Raw genomic sequence first — 25,970 nt, forward strand, 5'->3', positions numbered from 1 at the left:
AGAATTCACAATTTCAAAAAACCTTATAATATCACCTCTTTCAACAGAAAAAAAGCACTTATAGAAAAGAAGGACACTCAAAAACATCGTCGTCCTTACCTTATTGCCGAAAATAGATATACTTAGGTTAACAAAGAGACGTCACAAAAAAGAACCGCTAGAGAGTCTGTTAATTAGCTTACTACACCTCACTTCTTACACAACGCAAAGTAGAAAGCTTTTGCCCATCTCCTGCTCCACAACTTTGCTTCTGTGGGTGCACAGCTGCACCGGAAAATCCATACAGTCTCAGAATTGGTACCAAAACATTGAGAGTCATATTACCATCTCAGCATCCTTTAAAAGTGAGAACAGAATCAAAACAAGCAAAAAAAATTTTTTAAGAAAAAAATAATACCTTAATATAACAATTATACTATGGTTAGCTTTTAACTAGATATTAAAGCTATATGACTACCGGACTAAGTCAAAATCACTACCAAATGTGATTCAAAGAGATTCAAAAGGAGAACGGGGAAGAGAGGAGAGGAAGGGGGAAACCATCAAGAAAAACGAAAAACAAAACAAAACCAAAATCATGGGTTATATACACGTTTAAAAGCTGTTGTCGTATATTACAGCAGATTCATGAGATGATGAGATGTAGTCAACCCTCGATCCGAAGTGAGCCATCTCTGGTTGCGATGGGGAGTGAGGCTGGTGGGGGTCCAGGTGTGATGACATCACCTAAACAAAGGGCCACTCAGAAACTTCGCCCAGTCTTGCCTGGACATCCAGGTATGCTCTGCAGGGTGTGGAAAGTCGGGGGCGCCCGGAGGAGAACATGGAGCGGGGAAGACAGAGAAGACGGGTCAGGCGAACGTACTGTTTATCCCAGCTCTTTAACTAGCGCTTTCCAAGTACAACTACATTGGGCTACCAGGTGGGCTTGAAAATGGCCAGGGGTAACGGCTTGGGAAATCTGACCTCTTCGCCACACCTGACGCTGGGGAGCAGACAGTGCTGCGACTCATTTTGCTGGTTGGCTATTTTGCCGATTTGCTATGGTGCTGTCGCATTCTTGGGGTAGTGGCAGGAAACACGGGCAGCAAATGTGGCCGGGCTGGCTTGTCAGCTACACTGGTGAACTGCAAGCTGACGAGTGAGGCTTTTTTTTTCTCCCCTCCGGTGAAACTTCTGGTTTTTCAAAGCTAAATGTTTAAAAACCTGCAACTTCATTAGATGCCATCCATGTCAATAACTAAGATGCAAATTACAAAAAAAAAAATCTTTAAAAAATGATGTTTCCTATCAACAACTCAAGGGCAGAAAGAACGCACAAACGGCAAATACCCAGCTTTGGTTACAGGACATACAGATAGGCCTGGGGCTCACAGACTTGCTGAGTCTCCCCGAATTGACTGTGAGCCTGTGTCTGTCCTTTGCGGGTGGCACTCAATGTCAGAGAACGAAACGTCTGTTAGGGACAAAGTGTGTGCTTTGGTTCAAACATGTGACTCAGCTGGCTTGCTTCATCCATGTTGGAGGGGGTGGGTTTTACTCTGCTCTCCCTGCTATGTCATCCTTTAGTGGGAATCGGGTCCCACAGCTGGGGGGGGAGGGGGGCAGGATGGGCTAGATGCCTTGCCCTCCCCCTACTCCCACAGAAGCTTGGGGGCCCTGGAGGGGAGGCTGCAGTGGGAAGCCCTTTGCCACCCTCATTTCCAGGAGACGGAGAGGGCATGGCAGCCCCAGTGTGTGACTTTGCAGGGACCTGCTGTGCGCCACAGTGGTTTAACCCCTGTCACCTGACTCCACAAAGGGCCGGAGCTGCCTCCAACCTCCAGAGTCCACTTTGCTCTCAGAGGAACCTTACTTCCCCTGGGCCTCCAAACCCAGCTTAATTAGTAGTGAGTAGCTCTCCTTCAAACTGTTAGTGGCCTCTGGCTCTGGCCAGCATTGGCCGGGTCAGTGCTCAAAGGGAAGTGGAGGGGAGGGGCGGGGAGAATTCACACACGGGGTTTATTTGGTTAAGAGAGGCAGTTGCATTAGTTGAGATGATTCCTTAGCAGCAATATTAGAGAAATCCAAAAGGTTTATGGAGCTCAACTCAACTTGGTCCCCCAGCTGAGCCCACCCTAGAGGGTCCTGGCTGACTTGGGGGCCTGGAGTGACCCTGCAAACCCATCTCCAGCCTTGCTTCTCCAAGTGTCCCAACCTGCCCCAGCTGGGACCCCCACCCCTTCCAGAGAGACAGACCCACGCTTCAAGCCCCCAGCCAACGTGCTAACATAGTACCCATCTAGCTTTCATAAGAGAACCCCTCTTCCTTCTCAGTGCTCTTCTCAAGAGCAACAGATACTCCTTTTCCAATGAAGACTGTGGCAAGAGGCTCCCTCACTGACTGCCCCAACCTCCCCTTCTCCTCCACTCCGCCCCTTCCATATCCCCATCAAAGTGATTTAAAAAATGTTTAATTAACTTGAGCTCAGTTTAAAAGGTTAGGAAACTGGCAGGGATCCAAATCCACCTTACGCAGGTGATGTCGTTAATTTAATTTGCTTTTCCTGCGGTAATCTGGATAATTACTCAGTAGTTACTGGCAAAAATGTTTTCTTTTCACTAAAAGATGGAGTCTGGCTGTTTTGACTGCATGAAGCCCATTGGCTGAAGCCAGCGAGCTCTGGGAGACCGAAAGGGCCCAGGGACCTAAAAGGCCATCTCGCAGGACTCTGGAGGGGTGGGGCCCTGTCGCCCCCCGCCCCCCCTTCCCCCGGGGCCTGGCCGAAGCCCAGGGTTTTCCTGCCTCCATCCCCTTCGGACAGGCACAGCCCCCAGATCACCTTCCAGTTTCCTACTCTTGATCGTATTTCAAGACGGAGAAAGATGAGGGGTGGGGAAGACAATGAAATCAAAAGAACCAAATCAAGAAGAAAAAATAAAAAAGACAGTAAGGTAAAAAAGGGGAGGGTCATGATTAAAGCCGGAGAAAGGGATGAGAGAGTAAAAGACTGGAGTTCTGGCCCCCACCCCCCTGAAAAGGGGTCGGGGCACAGGAGAGAGGGGCGGGCGCGACGAGCCCAGGCGCGCGTACTTGCACGCCCGTGCCCGTGCACGTACGCCACGCCCGGCGGGGCGGAGACGCGTGGCAGGGAAGGTAATACCTCAGAGTGGGATGGCAACAGAAGCACCTGCTCAATGGTATCCATTTGTAAAGGCCGTTGCAATCAAAGGTCCCTAAAATTGCACAATTGTTAAGGTCATCAGCACGCTATACACGGGAACAGATTATCATATTCTGGGAAAGGAAATTATCTCTAGGACTAGACTGTGGTTGCCAGCATGAATATGTAATTCTGAGACACTGCGCCGCGCCATNGTGATGGGCGCTGCTGCCCTGAACCCTGGAGGCCAAGGTAACAGTGTCTGTGCCCCGCGGTCCCAACAGCTCCAGCTGCGGAGAGAGCAAGCCCTGCGCAGACCCGACGGGAGGCCGCCTGTGCCTGTTTCCGAGAGGCGGCGACAGCACACGGGTCAGAAGACCCAGGTTTTCAAGAACAAATAGGGCCTGTGTTTCAGTGCGCTGAAAATGGAAAAGGGTGGTGCTCTACACGCGGTGATGGGTGCTCTCCCCCGGACGCGGCTTCTGTGATTTGGTGCTGCGGCTCACCAGGGGCCTGACTCCCCGGGCTGCGGGCTTAAGTGACATCGGCTGGGGAAGAGAAATAAACAAGGATCCAAACTGCAGGGGCAGGGGTGGTGGCAGTGGGCGTGAGAGAGAGAGAGAGAATATGTGTGTGTGAGAGAGTGTCTGTGTGTATATGTGTGTACTAGAGTGTGTGTATGTATATGTGAGAGTATGTGTGTGAATGAGGGAGAGAGTATGAGAGCGTGTGCGTGTGTGCGAGAGAGAGAGGAAGAGAGAGGACGTGTGTAAGAGTATGTGTACATGTGTAAGGCAGCATGTGAGAGAAAAGTATGTGTGCATGTTTAAGGCAGCATGTGAGAGAAAAGTGTGTGTGCCTGTGTTAAGAGTGTATGTGTGCACCTGTGCGTGTGCCTGTGTGTGCGCTGTTTCCAGTGCTGGGAACGGGTGCCTCGGTGGCCCAGACTGTCTGCACTTGCCGTGTTCTCTCCAGCTCAGCCCGAGGCGGGGTCCTCCTGACAGGGATGGGGCCTGGAGCAGCAGACACCCCCAAATCGCCCGGAACCCAACTGCCTCCATGATGCTGAGGTCGGCTAGCACTGAGGGGGGGCAAATTTGTTTCCCAAATGGAAGGGACAGCGAGCGAGTGGGCTCAGGCACATTCATGCTCACACACACCAGGAGGGGGAAGAACAATACAATCTGAAAACAGCATGCAAATCTGTTAAGCAAATTTCCATTGCCTGGATTAGTTAGATTATAGAACCACAGAGCATTACAAATATCAAATGCGTTTGGCCTCTGCGGGGCTGCAGCTAAGGAACGCAATGGGGACTTACTTGGAACCTGGAAACTAAGAAACATTAGCAAAGGGAGCCACCTGGGAGGGAGCTTGAACCCCACACTATGTCCCAGGGCCAAGCACTCGCTGCCTCTGGACCTCAGGCCCCGGGGCCTCTGCCCCCCAAGGTTGCTATCCTGAGGTGGGGGGTGGTCCCCAAGCTCGGACTTCCCACGGCCCACCTGGCAGTCTCCGGAAGGCAGGGATCAAGCAGGGGGCTGGTACCGAGCACCTGTTATGGGCTAGCAGGTGACACATCCCAGTTCCATGAACTCTCTCACAATCTTTGGAGGGAGGCGTACCTCTTGTCATCTTGTAGCCAGGGACGTGAGGTTTATATACAGATTGGAGGTGACAGAGTGGGGATCTGAACCTGACCTTGCCCGTGCTCTTTCCGCGCCATCATCACACGGCCGCCGGCCGGTTGCTCAGGCAAAATCTACGCGGAGCTCCGGCCCTAGGTGGCTGGTGCGGTGAGCATGGGGACCCACTGCCCTCTCCTCAGCCCCCACCCCTGGGCCCTTCTGGTACACTCTCCCACGGGAGACGGGTGGGCAGGAGGAGGCGGGAGGGCCAAGGAGGCAGGTACTTACAGCTATGCCGTGGCCGAAGCCCGAGCCCGGCTGTGGGCTGGCCGCGCTTATGTAATTCCCCACTCCGGAGTCCTGGCTCGCAGGGCCGTACAGATCGGCGACAGGTCCTGGGCTGTTGGCCCCCGGGAAGCCTCCGGGCCGCGCGGGGTTGGAGCCTGCCGGGGAAGCGGGCGCGCCAAAATTCGGTTGAGCACTGTAGCTATTCAGGACTGGTGTGCAGAGAATAGAGCTGGGTATGAGGCCAGAAGCCAGGCATGCACCGGTCATTACAAGCCAAACACTCGAGAAAAACAGCTGAGGCCCAACTTCTAACACTCAACCAAGGCCATGCGAAAACATCAGCAGGGACTCAAGAATACTCAGCCCAGGCTACTACTAAGAAGCTCGGAGCTCCAAAAATAGAGAGAATAAAAAAACAATCATTCAACACACTACAGCAACCAACCCGAGGTGCTTCACTGCCCACCAAATTATCACGATAGAAATAGAGATATATATGGAAGAGAGAGAGGAAAGGAGAGAGAGATTTTTTTTTTTTCACATCTGAATTGGTGCTCATGCAGTCTTGTCTAGGTCTGGGCACGTTGAAACAGCATTCACATCCCATGCAAACTACAAAGGAACTAGTTTTAGACTACACATTGTGTTAATATTGATATTAAAACGTGACAGGAAACAAAGCAATTTGTGTCCAGGAAAAAAAAATCTTTGGGGAAGGGATTTTAAATTTTTTGTTTGTTCGTTCCACTTTTTCTTGTTTTTGGATCCATTTAATGACAAATTTGTATTTAAAAAAAAAAGACCAAAAAAGATCTCCATTCTCCTGCCCCCCCCACCACGTCCCCNGGGGGGGTTTAAACTTTTTTTCCTTTTGTTTAAAAAAAAAAGACAAAGAAGTATGAATGCAGAGCATACTGACTGAGCCAATTCACAGCTAACGCACATCGGACCGAAATGCCTGCTTTCTGTTCGTTACCCTCGTATACACTCAGACTGAGACCAAGAGCTAGGAACGCACCTGTCCTCAGAGAGGAGACGTCACAGCCACAAATCCTGACAGTGGAGGTGAGGAGGAGCAGCTGGAGAGCCTGCCTGGGCCCTGAGCTTTAGCCCCGCCCCTCCCCCCCCCCCCCCCACATTNCAACCAGGTTACTTTTGTCTCATCTTTTCATTTCCCCTTGGCAGCTTAAACTTTTTCTTTCCAACATGGGAGGCAAAGTATTTTTTTAAAAATCGTAAGAGTAAGTTCTCATTGATTTTGAAAGCTGATTGTGAGTCTGGGGCTCACCCACGAGGAAGAACCAGATGAGCGGGACTCCAAGGGGCTGCTTCTCACTACAGTCTTCTCCCCCTGCTTGCCCTGGCATCTCCCTCTCTGCCCCATGATCAGCTGCCTTCAACACCTGCAGCCCCACTCTGGGCTGCGGCCTTGCCCCAGAGAAGGGAAGAGACGGACCACGCACCCAAGCCAGGCTGGCAGAGACTGCGATGGGGCACGAAGATAGAAAGGAGATCCAACCAGCTGCGTCTGGCTCCTGACTGAGCAGAGAAAAGGGAAACTGATACCTCGAGGTGCCCTGAGGCCCCCTGGAAGCTGAAGCAGAGAAATGGGTAAACCAGCCGATGGAGAAAACAGGTTAAAGAGACAAAAAGTCACAGAGGCTCAGAGCAAGTGAATGGCTGATTTTAGAATGTACTGGCAGACAAAGGGGACGGGAATTTTGAATACCGAAGATTAAACTTGCAGATAACATTTGGCCTTTCTCACCCATGGAGGCAAATATCAAGCCCAGATATTCAAAGGCAGTATTATCTTGGTCTGACACCGTTTTTCCTCTGGGCTAAGGAAAACGGAGAGCTCAGACAGTGGACTCCTGGTTTACCCAGGCAGCTGACCCCTGCTATGCAAAATAATAAGCCAGTTCTGTTTCAGGGTAAAGAGAGGCTAGGGGAGGGGGCCCACAAGGAAAGATGGAAAGATATTTTTGGCTTCTTGCTCCTCTGGCCAGAGGAAGATGCAGGAAGACTGTGGGTAGGCCCACCTACCTAGGGGCTGGGGAGCAGGGGGGTTTGGGTCTCGGATCTTTCCATCAGGGAGAGCCACCCAGAAACCAATCCAGCCAGCAGAAGCAGCCTTGGAGACAGGAAGTAGCATGCCCATAGAAGGATGCTGTCCAGAAATAGCCCCCTCTGTGCGATTAGAAGACAGAGGGCTCGGGGTACTTGCCCATCCCGCTACCTCTCTCTCGGTTCTGTGTGCCCGGGGGCCTACAGCTTACCAGCCTGCCTGAAGGGATTTCACAATACACCGCTCCTCTTAGCGTACAACACCCCTCCCCGCTCAGTCACCTGCCAGCGAATGACACTGTGAAGAAGGCACCCTATTAGAATGCAGCTCTAATCCCCAACTCCCATATCCTCATAGTGCCCGCCCGATCCCTGCTCAAAGTCACCTTGCAGCTCTCCTCCCAGCCACGGGTAAAAGACGGGGGGGCCGCGGGTCCCCGCCAGAGGGCGCAGTTGGCAGACAGTAGGCACCCAGTGCTGGGCTGGGGGGCCAGAGGAGCCACAGCTCAGTGCTCTGCAGCCAACAATTCCCTCCTCGTCTCTCTGTAGGCAGAAGACCCCGGCTCCAGAGAGCAGGTTAATGTCCCCAAGGAAGCCATCCGGACACCTGCGCATCTCTGGGCAGGCTCCTAGCAAGCGACGCTCACTCCCTGCTCAGGAGAGAGTGGGGAGCGCCACTTTGCATGCAGACCTGTCAGCAGCTGCACCTGGCAAGGCATTAGGGACAAAATAGGGTTCTTCTTTAGGGAAGTTCCTACTGATCACTAGCTGGTACAGAGGAAGGGGAGTCACTGAAGGACATCTCTGCCTCTGAGCTGTGACCTGAGAGGCAGGACGAGAAAGCAGAGAAAGCAAGACGCTGAGTCCCTGAGCTGAGGATGCATTCTATGGAAATCAGCCTTCAGGCAATTCTCATTAAGTATGTTGGTGGAGGGTGCCTTTGCTCCGGCAGTGAGCCTCACTTTGAGAGGCTGGAAATAGTCCCACAAGCCAGGCTGGGTCAGGAAGAGGGGACGGGACATCACTCTCAATGGGCAAGGGTACCCTGTCTACTGCTCAGATACAGAGGCGTGCGCACGTGCGTGTGTGTATGTGTGTGTTGGCATGTGTTGCTGAATAGGCAGTGCTGAGTTTTATAAATTGGGACATTATGCCTCGTGTCCCAGGAAAGGACACCGTCTTGCAAACATGCTGGCATTTTTGCAGCAGGAGGTGTGAGTGTTAAGTGGCATGGGGCGAGTCTGGCACCGGGCTGGCAGTTTGGGGGGAGGGGGGTCGCTGTGGGGAGCAGGGCTACCTCTCCATCAGCGGCTCTGGGCAGCATCCACAGCAGTTTAATCCCAGACAGGTTCCTCCTCACCCCTCACCCCCAGCCCCAGCCCCAGCCCCAGCATCCTCTGGGCTTTCTGGGTCCAGGCAGCCGGTATGCTCAGGGAAGCAGCTGTGGCATTGAGAAAAGGAGCACTGGACTTGGAGTCAGAAGACCTGAGTGTGACCCCGGCCCTGACCTCAGGGCTGTGTGCCTCGGGGTAAACCCCTCACCCGCCTGAGTCCCCATCTGTACCACGTGAGTGCTGTCTGCCTTAGTCTGCCTCTCAGTGGCTTGCGGTGAGAAAGAAAATGGTTTCCAACTTGTCAAGCTGAAAACTATTTTTAAAATAGTTGTGTAAGCAGAGCCCCATAAGGCAGGTACCATAGGCAGATTTAGGAAAATCTGATATAGGAAAATACAACTCACTGGCCATATAAATCAGGAAGTGATTTACAAAGGGACCCACTTCAACTACCTGGTGCGTTTAATCCCACTGGGCCTGATGAAGGACTCTGAGACAAGGGCGGGGGACAGGAAAGCAAGGATGTGGAACCTCACTGAGGTCAGCAAGAAGAGGAAACGCATCTGACTTAAAGTTAGAGTTGGATAAAAGGAGGAACTTCTTGCCTATCACAGGAATAAAACACCTCGATGGCTGGTCCAGGAAAGCCCAGAGACCTTCACAGAGGTCCATCCTGCAGGCTTAGAGCCTCAGCTGGAGGGCCTGGATATAAAGCTCGTGGGTACGAGATGCAAGCCCAGGGAGATGCTTGCCTTCCAGCAGGCACACAGTCTGCACGTGGCTCTGCCCAGCTGTGGTCGGAGGGGTTGGGTTGAGAGTGCAATTAGTCACCAGGGGTGGGGAAGTCGTAGGAGAGGGAGAATCAGAGCAGCCTCACTGTAGGTCTAGGAAAAGTACAGAAGCCCAGATATCTGCACGATGTCTAAGTGATGCCACTGGACCTGAGGCAAAAACAAGAGCCCAGAGCCATGCGGGGTGACCCCCCGGGAGGGCATCTCTGTCTGGCTCCAAGGCCTGAAAACTGGATTATTACCGACCCAGAGAAAGGAGCTGTTTACCAAATCTTCTCTGGATGAGCTCAGCCCACATATCCGGGACGAGCCAGGGCGCTGCCAAGTCCCCAGGCTAGACCCACGTCCTGGCTTGGTGGGTCTCACATTTTGCCCAAGGGCAGCGCCAGCCCTCAAGACATTTTCAGTCATCTGCCCTGCAAATTATCCGCAGCTGCCAGGTCTCACCTCAGTGGGGAGGCCCTGGTGGCCCATGGCGCATGTCCAGAGTACGTGCTGCTTAGGGCCAGACAAATGCAATGGTGGGCCCGTCCTCGCCCAGCCCAGTTCAGAAGGCAGCATGCTGCCAAAACAGAACTCATTACACCATGCATTTCAGGGCCAAGGGGAAGGGAGTTTCACGGCTCTCACTCCCCACCCCCAGCTCCCGACTGAATGGAGGGCTAGGAGCAGAAGCCCCTGTGATCTTCTTTGAGGGCAGGGCTGTGTTCATTCAGCACACTGGGTTTTAGGGGTTTTGTTTGTTTTAAAGAATGTAAAGAAACTGAAAAAGGAATGAGTGGAGGGGCTGCATAGACAGGTGGATGCCAGAGAAAACGAGGTCAAAGTCACTGCCCCTCTCCCTTCATCTTGTCCATATCGTGCTTCTATCTGCCTTCATTTAAAGCTCCATGCAGCAGAGAATGTCTCCCATGTTAGCAGGGTGCTCCTTAAGGCGAGGTATGTGAACAGGTGGGGTGCCATCAGGGCTCTCACGGGGCCCTATGTTCTCCCGAACAAGAGTGACCTGCCTCTGTTCCCCTACAACACTGGGTGCTCAGGGATGCTGGGTCCCCAGTGCCAACGGGCTGTCAACAGTGGAGGCCATCATGGGTCCCTCTTAGCAGCCAGCCACTCCTTGCTCACGGGCTCTGAAGAATGGTGGCTGGGCAGCCAAGGCCTTCCTGGGAACAGAGTTGAGGGGCCCCCTTTGAAGTCTCCGTGCCCTGTGGATATAGTGCCTGCTATAAACTAATGCAGATGGTCAAATGGGAAAGGTCAGCATGAAGAGATAATCCTGTTCCTGCTGACGGAAGGAGAAATACTCAGCTGTAAATTACTACAACGCATCTCCAGCAGAGCAAGGGGCNAGTCTGCCCGGCCACTACGTCCCAGGGATCCTGGCTCCAACCTGCCTTCCAGAGCTCAGCCTGAAGGTGGGAGAGATAGAGAGAGGGGACCAGCAATACATCCAACCTGGGAAAACTGTTTGACACACTAAATTAGAATCAAATCAGTTCAGGGGCCCAGATGCAGAGTCAATTTAATATACTATATATACGCTCTGCTAAAATTCAAGCGAAGGGAAGGAGAAGAAACACTTTAAAACTAGGGGAGGATTAAGAGAGTGACGTGATGTTTCCTTTTCCGTCTCGATACACAAACAAATATATTACCGGGAGGTATGAACACAGCCCAGTATCAACAAGCCTGGACACATCCAGAGATGCCTGGCTCATCTTAAACACCGCAGAGGACACACGGAGAGTGTCTGCTCATCCAGCGGGCTGACAGGAAAGTCAGTGTCACAAATACTTCAAATGTCGACTACCGCGGTGCCACAGTCTTAGAAGACTGTGGTTTCCACTTGCTCTCTCAAAACTGAGCGTGCCTTGGACCCTGAGGTTGACACTGAGGTCTGCCGGTTCACACTGCCACGTGTCGGGGAGGGAGCTGAGGGACGGCAGAACTGAGGACTAGGGACCGATAAATTACGTAGAATGGTCTAAGCTTCGGGTCAAATCACACCCCTCTGAAGAGATAACTTCACTCCCGGGCGGCTCTGAATCCCTCACATCATGTGCTAGGAGTGGAGATTCCTACTCCTCCTCAGATCAGTGCGAGGAGAAAGCCCCAAACACCCAGAATGAGCCCATCTGAGAGCTTCGTGGCGAAGACTACGTACTTTATGTTGAGATACAATCTCAACAGAAAATAGCTCATTCTCTATCTTGATGCTCTTACTAATGATCGGCCCTGGTCTGTGGATGTGCTTCCCCTTCACAAAGGGCCAGGCTGGGAAGGTAGGTGAGGGGAGGAGAGGCGTTAGTGGTTAAACGCCATCTGCTCAAGGTGTCAATTCGGGGCATGGCATAGCCTTGAAACCAAAGAAACCAGGCTTTGTCATGCATGAGAGCAAATGGAGTCGCTGTCAGGTTCCTGTTTCTCCCAGACCCCAAGGGTTCCAAGGGACAGACCCTGTTTGCATGTGTCTAAGGAAGAAGGGGGAGAGGGCCATCAGGGAAGGGAAGGCCACGCCAGGGCTCTCTGGGGTGGGCCTGGTGCTTGCTCTGCAATGCCTCCACCGCTGGAGGACCTCCTTCACCGCTGAAGGCAAGCTGCCGCGGCTCAGGACTCTGGTCTCAAACGCAAGCGGGGTCCAGGATCCCTCTCTGAAATAAATGGGTGATTCAACAGCGCCTTGGCCCTGAACCTCTAAAGCATCTCGGGAAACAGGAGCACTGACCCTGAGAAGCCCAGATGTTCATGGTGTGGCTGAAGCAAGCGGCTTTAACACTCACATCCTGCTGCCCCTTCTCTAAATGAACCGCTTTCAGACTCTAGGCCCACAGGGGTTAGAACTTGCAAGAGGCAAGATGGGGAGGCCACCCAGCAGCCACCGGCACCGGCGTTGAGCCGGCTGGCCGCTGCACACGCAGCCCTGGGGGAGACAGGCCTCGGCCTCCACTGCCACCCGGCGGGGCAATGGCAAGAGGCCCCTGCTTCCGATCCCGGCGTCCTTGACCTGAGCACTGACAGGAAATATACACAGGGAGCACAGCGCCAGGGAGGACTCCCTCTCCATCTCCGCCTCTCTCTCTCCCAAACAGTCCGGCTGCTCCAAGCGTCTTCTAGTTCAGTCCTGAGAAGGTCCCTTGCTTTGGTTTTGAGCTTGGGTCTGCGCCCAGTTCTATCTTGTCAAAAAAGAAAGTGGTCTGGCTCTTCCCCATGTGACCCCGGCCACCCCCGGCGCTGCCGGGCTGTGTGTGCTCACTCACTGATTTCCAGCCTGCCTGTCCTCAGCCAGAGGTGTCAGGTCCTAGCTTGGATCTTGTGATTCCACTCACTGCAGGCTCAGTGTACCCCTTCTGCGTGATGCCCCAGAAATCCAAGGCCAGAATGACACACTTGTAGCATTCTTAGTCATGATGAAAGCTTGGTGAGAATTTGATCGCACCCTAGCCCAGTTAGGGAAGGTGCAGCAGGGGAAAGCCTCAGGGTCTCGGGGCACGAGGCACACAGTTCTAGAAGCTGTAGCTTCTAACGGTACCAGGCTGGAAAGGGAACTAACACTTACTGCGCACCTACTGTGTGCCAGGTACACTGGTAAGTGCTTAATACCATCTTTTTTCATGCCCGTAACAACTCGTAAGATCGGTCCTATGGTTCTGGGTTTTCGATGAGGAAACCGAGGGCTGGAGCAGTGAGGGAACATGCCTGAAAAGTGTCTGTAACAGGACTGAATGCGAGCTCGAACTAGGTCAAGGCAACTTCCCGGTGCTCTTCACACAGAATCCTGCTGCTCAGCAGCCCTTCCCGACAGGAAGCCGTCTGACAAGACAGCTTGGGTTTATCTGGATCTTTCTTTGCTTCAGACAGGCTGCAGGGGCAAGGCACCAGAGCTCCCATGCTGGAGTGCCGGCTCCTGAGGGTGGGGGCTCTGTTGCTCTTTCCAAATTGGAAAGCTCCCTGGCGGCAATGTCTCCCCCATCAGACTGGGGGCTGCCTGGGGTTGGGCCATGCCCGCCACCTGAGATAGGGGGCTGGCTCTCTCCCTAAGGACTAGACCACCCTCCTCTGGGCCACACCGCAGAACAGGCCCGGCACAGAGAAGCAGTATTGCTGCGGAATGTGTGACCAGAGGGCTGGTGTGGGTCCCGGAAGACCACGGCTTTCTGCTGAGGGCAGTCCTTTGGGGAGCTGGACTGCCCCCGGACTATCAGTATTTGCCGTGGGGCTTTACCACCAGGGGGCAGGGTGGGGAGGATGTCCAAAGGGCAGCCCCTTAAGGACCTATAAAAAAGGCTTTCCACTTGAGCAGCCTGTCTTTAATGATTATAAAGGCACAGGAGTTTAATCCATTTTTGATGTAAACGCTAATAGCTCTGTGTCCTTGAAGTTCAAAACGGGCGCATACATGTCACTAATTAGCCAAGCACGGAGTCATTCAGCTCCCTCTCATGTTTCTAGTTTCTCATGTTTCTTGTTTAATAACAAACAAGCTCCGACCTTACCAAAAGGCCCCCATTGATCAGATAGTCAAGGAGGGCAGCTGTTTCCACGTTTATGGCTGCTCCAGGCCGTCGGTTGTATATGTACATGCTCCTAATCTCAGCCAGGACAGGCCCCGTCCTATCGGTGAGGACGAAGACCCCTTCGGCCTGCCCTGGAGGGATGGACTTCGTGGCCTGTTGGTCCAGTGGCCGGCGGGACGGCCCCGGGCTCAGGATTCAGGCCACCTCTCCTTGGTCATGAGAGGAGGTAGGAGTACTGCCTGGCGTGGCTCTATTGATCCATGCGTGAGGTATGGATGCTGATAATGAAGTCACAGGGATGGTGTGAGACTCTGCATCTGGCAAGACCCTGCTGGTGCTTGAGTCCACGGTTACACATTGGACTTGACCAAGGGAGCTTGAACTATGACTGAGGCTTGGAGTTGACAGTGGTAGATTCTGATTTGATGGGTCTGCAGTGTGGCCCAGGACTTTTAAAAATTCTCCACGTGATTCTAACACGCCGCAAAGTTCAAGAGCCACTGTGCCCCCAGCTCAGTCTTGCTCACCGACAGTAGCTGTTAACAGGTCCACCCTTATTAATAAATGCCAACCAGAGCGCCAAGTCCTAAAAGTTTAACCGACCACACCCAAGGATGGAAATTTAACAACAGATTTTTTCAGCGATACACGATTGTGGAAAGATTTCTGTCCCTCCCACTGCCTTCATGCACGAAAAAAAAAATGCAGGACTGTTTTCAAATGCATTCTCATCATCTGGAAGCCCCTGACTTTCTCTCCACTCTTCTCAGCTCTTAAGGCACTGTCACTGTCACCTCCCATGACAAGGGATCTAGAGCTTTGGAAACTAGCAATATAGAGCTACAGAGTTGTAAGGTCCTCAAGCACCCTCTAGTCTGAAACCGTTTGCCCCAAAATCCCCTAGCCTGTGGAGTGGCAAAAGCTAGACCAGAATCACATCTTCCTGTCCCTGCTCTTCCCATGCTCTAATCGTCTTAAAAAATTGTTTATCATCCTTATCTGATCAACCCACAAGGCAACCCCATATCCTGGGAAGGTGAAGGGACATAAGAGAAGCCTCTGAACGGTTTCTGTCCCCAAGACCTCAGCATGGACTGCTGTGGGGCCAGTCCCTGAAGACGATGTAACCCTCCAGCAAGTTATATCCAAGCCAGACTTGTTTCTCTTCAAGTCAGGTGATCGAGGAGACACTGAAATCTCAGGGGCTGCCTCAGTGGAAGGTTTAAAGACTATTTCATGCACCTGGAGCTAAACAATCTAGACCCAGAAAAGTCAAACAATGTGTCCAAGGATACACCACAAAATTGGATCCTCCAATGTCGGTCCAGGTTTTTTGGTTTTGCCACTCTGTTTCTAGTCTTTTCTCTGGAGGTGGGCTGACATTGCCAGACCCTTCCCCTGGGTCAGTGCCTGACCCCTGACTCCGTGGCATCCTGAGTGGGTCTGTAAGGCTCAGCCTCTCTTTCCCCCACGGCCTGGAAAGCCAACCCTCGGCAGGTTGCAGTTGAAAAGAACTTCTAGAAAGAGAGCCGAGAGCGGGGCTGGGCAGCCTTCGCCTCCCACAGTGCTCTACCACAGGCAGACAGGTTTGCGCTGATTGCTTACCACAGACCTGGACAGACCGTTTTATTAATATTAATAAGTAACCAGGAACAAAGGGCCCCTTTATTTTTAGCTTTCTCTAATTGCGTAGTAATTACTCATCTACAAAACAAATGAGCCCCTGCTCGCCGTTGCCATAGTACCGGGACCCAGCCTCGCTGCGGGACGATTGGCCGAGGATCCTGGTGCTCCCGCCTCCGGCCCCGCCCCTCCACGGCATTGGCCCAAAGCAAAGCCCCAGCAACTGGGTGGCCAATCCTCGGCTTCCCAGCGACCTTACAGATTCAGGCCTGGGCGCTCACAGGAAGCGATGTTGACTCATCCCTCCGGAGAACGAGAACGCGAGAAGGTCCGTCAGGCCCAAAGAGGCCCTCCCTTGCTCCATCGCCTTGTTTCTTTTGGGCAGTGGCTAACTTCCTTCGGGCTTTAGCTAAAGGCTCCTTTCAAATAATAATAATCACCTTCAGGCTGGCTCCCTCTTACCCGACCACGCCTCCTCTGGGCCTCCTTTGTCTGCCTGTGGTCTGAAAAGGATGTAGGGACTGGAAGCCAGATCAGAAATGTCAGCCAAAGCCAGACAGAACCATGACCTTAAGTCTGCAACAGCAGAAGCTGGGGCAAAAATGTGCAGATAATGCTTCCTGACGCCTCTTATAAGTGGTTTTGGGGTCTCTCTTCCCCCAAGGATACGGAGAATTAAGTTGATGGGCAGCGGCGGTTTTCTGTTGAGTATGTGTGAAGAATGCAGACCTCCGCTCAGGAGTCCAAGGGGCTGGTGCGATGAGCATCTGCTGACACGGTTGAGAGCACTGATGTGACGAGACAGACCCAGGTTCCAATCTTGTCTCCACCACCTCTACAAGCCACCGTTTTAAAAATGTTTAAAAACGGGAAAGAGAATGATAGTGCCCTCATCATAGGATTATGAGAATTACATGGGGGTAAGGCAGGTAGGCTTAGCACAGTGCTCGGCATATTACTATTAGCATCATGTATTCTACTTGGCTGGGAAGTGACTCTAGCACTCTATCAATCACTTGGAACATCTCCTTCCCTTAAGGGACCTCCGGGACGGGGGTGAATGTTGAGATGCTGGCTGGAACCCTCCCATCCATGCTGTAGAGTGGATTTCATCGTGGCTCTCTCATCCTGACAGATCTAACTCCAACAGCCAATCATGGCTGTTCAAAAGCATGATTCGCCCACCTCCTGTGCTGCAGGACCCCAAGCTGGCAAGGGGAGACCTTTTTATTAATATTAATAAGCATTCAGAAACAGAGGGCCCCTTTATTTTCTGCTTTCTCCAACTGCATAATAATTACTCATCTACACTAAGAATGAGGCTGACTTTGCCTCCTGGAGGTAAATATAAACTGATGGTTTATATTGGTGGAGAAGGCAGGCACCACTCTGGGATATATGCAAAACATATTCCAGAGTCAGAACCTGCCTTTCATCCAGAAGACCTCACCGATCAGGAAGAAGGCTGAGGATACAGTGTTGTGTTGAGGAGGGGCACTCCAGTGAGGGTTAATCATGTGTGGCTTCCTGGCAGTCTGAGCCAATTTTAATGGAGGGAGCAAGAGAGAAGGACAGAGGCTGCCATGAGGGCCCGGGAGTGGGAATCAGCAGCCCCAAGCAGGGGATGGGTAATAGCTTGTTGGCAGAAGCAAAGGAGAGTCACAGGAAACTGAGGCAGAGTACTGTGACCGAATGCCCCTCTACGTCGGCTTGCTCCCCTAACCTTGCTCCAGATTGCAAACCCATCCCCAGCTGGGGGGATTAGGGAGGATAGAGCTGTGTTGTTGGGGGGACTGGTGCCCAGCTGATCTTCCTTAGCTGGTTCTGTCCTTGCCAAGTTCCACCACCATAAAGCATATGACCTCCTTTCTCCCACCAGTAGAATGGTATCGATCTGGAGTTTAAGGTCTCCCAGACTCTAGAGCCTGCCTCTACTTCATCGAGTCTATACCCCCACTGCCCATCAGACAGCCTGCCACTGTCCCCCAAGCATTGGCTGCTACCCCTCACACCACACCCTTTAGGATCTACTTTGAGTCTTGCCTCCTATCTGAGCTTCCCTGCCTGCTGAGTGCTCTCCGACCAGCCAGGAATGTGTTCTCACTGAAGACCAGCTCTTGTAACAATCGTGTGCCGTGTCCGCCCCAGAAGACTGGGAGCTTGTGGAAGGCATGGACCATGCCCTGAAATCCTGCATCCCACCCCAGACCCCAGAGTGATGCTGAGCCCACAGTTAATCAGCTAATGGGTAAGAGCAAAAGGCCGGAGACCCCTTATTGGGCAGTGATATATGAACACTTCTGGAACGTCTGCTGTCCATGATCTGTCACTCATCTTCCTGCTTTTTAGTTTCCTCTAATCTAGCCTGCTGTCAAGGTCTAACATCCAGATCTGATGTCACTTCCTGGGTTCGGGCCTCTCCAAAGCTCCCGGGTGTGTGAATCCAGGCTCTTTTACGTGTCACCAAAGGCCCCCTGCTCTGGCTCCCCACGCCCCATCCCTACCCCACTGCATTTTATACTCTAGTAGGAGTGAACCATTTGCAGGGCTTCTGGTTTGGGCTCTGGTGGCTTTGCACATGCTGTCCCCCCTGGCTCCTGGGGAGCTCCTATTTGTCCTTTCAAAGTGGAGACAGTCACTCCCCTGTGAAACCTTCCCTGACTTCCCAAAGCCAATCACTTCCTCCTCTGTGCCCCTTCTGTTGCTGGACTTACGGCGTCATATTGTAAGTACCCGTTAGCCTCCCTGTGAGGCTGAGAGATACTCGGGGGGCAGAGATTATGCTCTGTTTTCATCTAGGAGATTCCAGGGCTGTGGTGGGCTTCACGCTTGTCCACCTGGCAACAGGCTCCCTTACTCGCCTTTATCAGCACCCAGACAGACTATCCTCTGGGCATCCTTCTTTCTCGGGCTCTTCAGTTCGGGGTGTGGGGGTCATGGATCCCACTCTCGGTGACTGGTTCTCCCCAACCAGGCCTTAGCCAAATAGCACAAAGCTCTGGGGTCTGCAAGAATTTGAGACCATCTGACCCCCTCTTCCTCTAGACAGGCTGATATGAAGAAGGAAACTGTTGTAGCCATTTGGCACCACGGGGAAGCTAACGTGAAGACAATATTGGACAATATTGAAGCGAAAAGAAGGGCGGAACTAAGAGGACAGCAGACTCCCCCGCGCAGACTGCACATGAGGCTCACCCTTCCATGGACCTTCCAGAATGTTAGCTGGTTAAGTCTCCCATAACGTTTAACCAGGCTGAGTTGGGTTTTCTGATGCACCCCAAAGCTCCCTGCCTCAAGGCCCAGGACAGTGCCTGCCACGTGTAATAATAATTACTGTTGTTATACAGTCAATAAATAGCTGCTGAATTAAATTCCGTGGTGGATGTGCCCTGGGCCCAGTTTCGAAATCTACATCTGAAAGATGCGACTGTGAGGCACTGGGGCCCAAGTCCCCTGCGGACACAGCGCCGGCTCCGAGGCCGGCCCCTGGGCTCTCCCAGTGAAGCTCACATGTGCATGTCAGGGGCCTCTGGGCAGCAGGCGAGTACATCAGAAACAAACATGGTTTCTCTGCAGGGCCTCTCAAAGGGGGTGAAGTTCAGGGTTCACCCTTGACCAAAGCCTTGCTCTCTCAGTGACCGGCTATGTGGCTTTGAGTAAGTCACACAGCCATTCGCAGATCAGCTTTCTCTTAAAAACAAACATGTAAAGCCAGGCCCAAACCTTCTGCCTTCCTGCCTGTCTCATGGGCTAGCTATGGTCATGGCCATCGAAACTCTGAAGAAACGTAAGGGACCATGATGCACTCAGGTCTGTGTTCCTTTGAGGACTCTCACCAACATGTGGGTTTGGCAGCTTTTGGGCCTTGCCACACCCTGCAGTAGCCCCAGCCGGCCCCGGGGGCAAAGAAGGGGTCCCTCTGCCCATCTCGTGTGCTTTACATGCTCCTTAGGGGCCCCACATCCCACCCCTCCTGCACACAAAAGGGCCTGGGCTCCTGAGCCAGTGTGAGAGAGAGGGCTGCCCAGCTCGGGGGACAGGCACAGATGTGTCACCCTCTGAAAATGATCCCACTGATTTAAAAGACCATTAACATTCCCCCACTCCATTCACCTGAGGATTAACTTATACTCAGGTCTGGGCTTCAAGACTAGTCACTAATTGCACTAGAGTTGATTTATCAAGTGCATGGTGTTTCCATTACAAAATTATTGATTACAGCTGATGTATTTTATCCTCAACGGGGCTGGTCCCAAAGCCCTTGGAAAATGAATGAAGCTGAGGTCAGCAGTGGGCAGCTCAGCACATTATTATAAATTCACTGGGGTTACTGAAATCCAATGCTGGACTCTCTCTGGTTAAAGACCCGGCTCTCCCAGGAACGAAGAGTTTCATGACAAACTGAGAAACGAGGTGCCCATCCCCAGAACACAAGGCCACAGACTGGGAGGCATGCGTTCGGTTGGGCAAGGTCTTTTGGGTAAGTCTGGCTGGTTGCAGCAGCTGGTCATAACAGGTCACGGATTTGCTCTCCCTCTGGGCTAGTGCACTGGCTCTATTCCACGGACACAGATGTGGCTCTATCCCAGTGAGAGGGCGCCCCCATGACCCTATGCCCACATGTGGCCATCTTGAGGCCCCAGGTCCCAGTGGATGTTTGCTGCTAGCCACAGGGAGTCTGGGTGGGAAAGAAGAGATACTGCCCTGCAGCCCTCCTTCCTGGACACTGGATCCTATTGATGGCAGTGCGGGAAAGCCATCTTCAGAAATGGAGGCAGCACAGTGATCCATTTTCCTTTTTTAAATGAAGCTGACGGGAAGCAATGCATCATGGGAAATCGGGACTCGCAGCAGGAGGGATCTAGATTCTCAGACCACTGCAGGCAAGAAATGTCATCTGACTTTATATTCCTTGGTGCCTGCCACAAAGCAAACCTTCAGTGCATGCTTGTAGAAAGCAACACCTGGAGACCCTAAAGCTTATGGCACAAACGATGCAAACAATTCCCGGCTCCCTCCGGCGGCTGGAGGGTTGTGTGGGGGACACTACTGCTCATGCCCCTCAGTCCCTCACACAAATAAGGTGAAGGCTGTCACGGGGAATGTGGAAACCATCCTGGGAGGGGTGGGACGGGCACGCCTGCTTCGTGAGCACCTGAATCTACCCTCCTCCCCAATGCGTTTTCTTTATGGTCCAAGTTCAACTAGGTAGTCTATGTCTTGACTTGCATTTTACTTTTGTCCATTTTACCTACTGGCACCGAAACCTTTAGGATGTCTGGTCACAGGGTAGCAAAGCCGTCTTCCTGGCCGAGGCAGACTTAGGATTTGGGCCACTAAGGGGGATTTTTGTCCTCTCTGCCGTCTGCCCACCCTTACCCCCCTTCAGGACGGCTCTTCCCAGATTTGCCTTCCGGGGCCTTGTTCTGTCCCATGGCCACCTGGCCTGCTCGCGTGCAATCCTTGCTTGTGCGGATGAAGCCATGGGCTTCCACGTGCCGCTGCTCTCTGTGGAGCTGCCATCCCACGGTGACACCTCGCGCTCTTTGGGGGAACTGCACGGACTCCGTGGCTTCCTGGGCTTCAGCCTCCCATAACAAGTAACTTCTACCCTGAAGCTTCAGATTCCTCCGGCGTCCTCCTGTGGCAGTATGGCAGAGGCCACCCACTGGCCTGACTTAAAGAGCACGTCCCAGGTTGGCTATTACTTCCCGTGCCAGTAACTTGTAAAGATCAGGGCCATCTCCCAAGGCTCTAAGAGACCTCTGGCACTCCTTTACAGCTTGTCACCGTTAATGTCGGGGAGATGGTGTGTCCGGAGATACTGATCGCACACGCCCCTGAGCCCTGCAGAGGCTGCAGGACCAGGGAGATGGAGGGAACTGTGGCCTCCTCTTTAAATGTCTCAGGGTCCTCCTGTCCCCTCCCCTCCTCCTCCCCGTGAAGCTGTGCCAGTAACCTCCATACTAGGAATGTCACGCTCTGACCCTACTCCCCCGATCCCCCGCCCCCTGGAGAGCTCACATAAAGGCGTCTCCTTTATCTTCACCAACCTTAAGAAGAAATGCTAACCTTCACTACGACCCAGTGCATTCCCTGTCTGCAGACCGAGGATCTTAAGATCTGAATCCCTTTCCCCGCCGTGACTCATTTTCCCTCCACCCCAGGGACTAGACCGCACAGGACTGCCACGTGGACCTGTCTCCTTGAAGGGCCGGATGTGAGCTGGCAGAGGGCTCAAGGCGCAGAGGGCTTGGAGGAGCCTTGATGGTAGGCCTTAAGAAACAAGAGAAGACCTGCTCTGTTCAAGAACCATCTGAGGAAGACAAGAACAAGGAAGAACTTTCAGACTCCTCGCAATCCTGGTTCCGTTCTCTTTTGCTTGCGTTGGTCACTATCAACAGAGATCTCAGGAAGCCTAGAGCTGAGGGTGGTGACCCGGTGCTGGACCGGGGGAGCAGGGAGTGTGAGGGGAGGTGGTGGTGGCTGATGGCGAGAACATGGATCCAAGCGCCCCTTGGCAACGTTGAAAATATGGAGCCCCCTCTCTTCCTGGTCGCCCCACGCTATCCTTCAGACAGCCGTGCCGTGCCGGGCTGTGGCAGACCCTGTAATATCAACTCAACAATGCATGTTCTACAACTGCAGCTACGGCTACCAGAACATCTACTACAGTGCATGCATTTAGTTCAGTCCCACAGATACATACACTCTAAGAACAGGCAGGGGAGGTGTGAAATGTTTTACTGGACAACAGGTGTTTTGGAGTTGTAACTAATAAAAAAAAAAATCGAAAACGAAAGTGTACAAAAAAAGACATTTCTTGAGAGTTGGATATGAGTTTGTTTCTTGAACTGTTTCATCTGAACAAGCAAAAACATGCAAACCAGCTGGTACTAACAGGAAGCTGGACACTGAGAGAGGATTAATAGGTGTGGACAAACCTTCCCGCTGAGCGTGCTCAGAAGAGTGTTTGAGAGGAGGTGTGCAGATCCTAGTGTAAGAGAGGCGGGAAAGTATGCCTCAGAGACACTCTCTCACCGCAGCCCCAACCAAGCAAGAGAAAAGACAACAGAAACATGACTCTCGCACTCACCACCACCGTCAGGAACTCATGTTACTAGATTGGAATAAAGCTGGCAAGTATAAAGTACAGTAAGGGGTCCTGGCTGGGGCCGGAGACGGGCTGGGGGTGGGCAGGGGGCTCAGAAGCTCTTCGACTGATACACAGACCCACCCATGATGTCACCCAGAAATAAAATAGCCTGAAAATCCAAACCACTTCCCTCACCTGCGTGTGGGTAGGGGGTGGGGGGTGGGGTCGCTTACCAAACTGGATTTAGGTTCGGGTGGGACATGATGAGGCCATTGGAACTGAATGAATACGATCAAAATAAACAAACAAACTCTCGACTGAGCACAAGAAAAGATGACATTTCAGACTCCTGGGTGAAGGTAAAAGAAAAGTGACCACTGCTAGTGAACTTATCTAGGAGTCGGCAGGGACTTCCCCTGGGGGGGTCACCTGAGCCCTGCTCACCTCAGATCGGGGTGACTTAAGGAAAAGGTGGGCAGGCTGGCCCCGAGGACTTGGCTGAGGTGGGTGCAGAGCTCAAGGCCCCCTGGACCTCCTACCCTGACACCATAGCCCTGACAGATGCAAGTTGCCAAGCTGAGCAAAATCGAAGCTGCTTCTTACCCCCACAGCCCTCGGTACCTCAGGAAGCTCCCCCAGTACGTCATAACATGGAAGGAAAAAAAAAAAAAAAACCCCAAAGCTGTGAAGCTAGACAAAAATGAAAGGCAAAATAGGGCCTTCCATCGGATGCCTAATCCCTGGACCAAGTCTGACAGCCAGCCCCTGGGGAGCAGAGGCCTCGTTTCCTACTCTTTTTGAACCACCTGCCGGGTTCAGCAGAGTACCAAGCTCAAGGTCGGTACTCCACAGACCCCATGAGCCAGCTTCTTCCTAGAAGAGAATGAGCCTGAATTTGTGACGCCCTCCAATGGCGGAGGCTGCTTGCTCGGGAGGCTGAAGGAGCGTCCCCGTCCCGCTGGAAGGACCTGGCATGCGTGGGACAGGGTTGCAGGGGCAGGTGGAGATAGAGCTGGGCGGTCAGCCGTCCGTGACCATCTGCTGGCCTAGGCTGATGCACAAACCCAGAAGCGTCTGGGCAGCCCCTTTCACGTATTTGCCAAAATGCCACCAAGGGGCCACTACAACAGGTAAGTAATTGGCCATCCCACCAGGCTCGGAGTCCAGATTACCTTCTAGGAGGAGGGAGGGGACAGTCCTTACAGGCCAAAACGCACTGAAAGAAAGACAGGCAGAGATCCTCCTCCCCACCCATCTTGTAACCCTGCTCCAGGTCCAAAGGAGGGATGGAGGTGAGGGGCTGGGCTGCCCTGTCTACACGGGGGCAGGTGTCCTCCAGCCCAGGTGGCGGTCTGACTTTGGCAGGCACCGTCTAGTCGCTGCCCCGGGGCACACCCCAAGCCCCTGACCCCCAGGCAGCACCGAGGGGTGCCCTGTGTCTTGCTGGCTGAGCCCGCACCCTTGGGGGCAGGCACCTCCGAGTTGAGGATTTACTCCCTGCGCTACCCTAGGCTGGTGTGGGGCAGGCGGTCTGGGAGCACGCTCCTGAATAGAATTCACTAACAGTGCAGCGATGAGCATGGCTGACCTCGAATGGCCCCTGGGAGACTTGGCTCCCGATGGAAATGGCTACAAAGAAAACACCACTGATCCTGGAAAAAAAAGAGTGGTTGGAGATGGCTCTGGAGTTTGGGGTTAGGAGTTAGGGGGCGGGGGGCATNATAATCCAAGTTATAATAAAGAGAGAAACTGAACGGAGAAAACAACCCACAACACTCAAAAATCTCAAGATTTCTTTTTGTGGTTCCCCCCCCACCAGGCACAGGTAGGACAGAGGCTCGTTTGTAACGATTCCAAAAAGCACTCAAGTTAAAAAACCAAACGGAACAGGGAGACAAGAGGCAGTGGCGCGCCCCGCCCCCAGGGCAGGGGGCACCAAGGGACACGGGCCAGGGGGCCGGGGGCTGCTGGAGGCCCGCTAGGGCAGGCGGAGGCTGAGGACGGGTGCCCAGCTCGCTGGCTAGCTGACCCTCACCAGCCCCCAGAGGGTTCCCGGCCCCTCCAAGCAAATCCCCAACGGGTGGTTTCGGGGAGTGGGTCCTTTGTAGCTCGAGGCAGTGCCAGTTTGCATGGAACGGATTTGTACTGATGTTTCTAAAGGGCCTCCGAGTGCCAGTCTTTGATCACCGAGGGTTTGGGTTTTTGGCATTTGCCCTCTGGGCTTTTAACATCCCACTTCCTGGCACCCCACCAGCACCTCCCTCCCCCAGCCCTCCTCAGAGCCCTATCAAACTAACTGCTTCCCTGGGTGCTCCAGTGCCCTGTGAGGGGTGTTGGGGGGGAGGGGAAAGCCGCAAACCATGGCTACTGAGTCTAGGAGGAGCAAGGGCCCCTCAGTGGCTGGGGGGTGGAGGCCTGGAGGCCTTGCTGGGAGCCCAGCACACAGCAGAAGCCCCACGTGCTTAGGAAGGCAGGGGGGCGTCCGGGGGAGAGGGCATCCGTGACACACCCCGGCTCCGGCCTGACCCCACAGTGCTGCTGGGAAGATGTTCCCACCTTACTCGAGGGGCTCTAGACCTCCTCAAAGGTCGGATGTGGAGACCAAAGGACCAGGGCAATTTTATGGAAGAGGCAATCCCATGTCTCTCGGCAGGTGGGGCCCAGGAGCTCCGGGATGCGACAGGGGGCTTCAGGAAATCGCCTCATTTCAGCTCAGCCCCACTTCCAGCCTTCGGGGACTCAGGCTTTAGCCGAATCGGCAAGGCCATCTGCCAGGTGCAGCAGGGTCCCTGAAGCCAGGAGCATGCCAGTGGGCCCTGGGCGACCCCTCTCACTTCTCTGGCGGGGTCAGAGGCTCAAGGAAGGGAGCCCTTGTGAAGCAGCAGTGAAAGCCGAGGAGGGAAATGACCTTCAGGTGCCCTGAAGCCGGCTGTCAGGGGGGCGGGCCGTCCAAAGTCAAAAAGAAGTTCACTGGTCTTTTTTCAAGGAGAGCATCACAGTCCCCCTTTGGTGTGCAGTCCTGCGAGTGACCCCCACTGGGAGCTGCCCTGGGTGGCAGGGCCTGGCCCGCACCCCCCGTCCCCACCCTCCGGGCTGTGGTGACAGTAGTGGACAGACGCAGCCACACAGATTCAACAGGGCCTTGACCTTGCCCTGCACACTGGGGCATGCCTGGGAGCGCCTGTCCCACACACCTCCCTACCTGATCCTCTTGCTGCCGCCACGGCCGCCGCCGCCACTGGTCCGTAAGCCGCTGCCGGGAAGCCTGGCGGGGAGAGAGGAGCCGGAGTAAAGGAGAGACCTTGGAAAGGGCCCTGCACAGACCCGGCCCAAGGGCCGCGCTCACACCGCACCCCCCTTCCGGAGCACGGGAGTGCAATGGAATCCCCTGGGGGCAGCTTTCAGGAGGGACCCTGGTCGGTGGCTCTCAGGCTTCTGGCAGTCACAGAGCCTTTAAGTGGCTTTGATTCCTACGCATTCTCCAGA

At 53.5% G+C, this 25,970-nt stretch overlaps 1 protein-coding gene across 1 annotated transcript in view; it reads right to left on the minus strand.

Moving 5' to 3' along the window:
• Positions 1–577: 577 nt before the first annotated feature.
• Positions 578–25,970, minus strand: part of MSI2 (musashi RNA binding protein 2) — a 382,942-nt gene continuing 357,549 nt past the window's right edge. The window contains exons 10-13 of the mRNA XM_077762854.1: positions 25,687–25,749; positions 5,060–5,214; positions 3,144–3,216; positions 578–784 (exon numbers count right to left, since the gene is read on the minus strand). Of these exons, the coding sequence (XP_077618980.1) occupies positions 3,175–3,216; positions 5,060–5,214; positions 25,687–25,749 (260 nt within the window). The 3' untranslated portion in view covers positions 578–784; positions 3,144–3,174. The remainder of the gene's footprint in view (positions 785–3,143; positions 3,217–5,059; positions 5,215–25,686; positions 25,750–25,970) is intronic.

The sequence above is a fragment of the Crocuta crocuta genome, unplaced genomic scaffold (genome assembly GCF_008692635.1).
Source record: "Crocuta crocuta isolate KB4526 unplaced genomic scaffold, BGI_CrCroc_1.0 scaffold144, whole genome shotgun sequence".
In the NCBI taxonomy this organism is placed as follows: domain Eukaryota; kingdom Metazoa; phylum Chordata; class Mammalia; order Carnivora; family Hyaenidae; genus Crocuta; species Crocuta crocuta.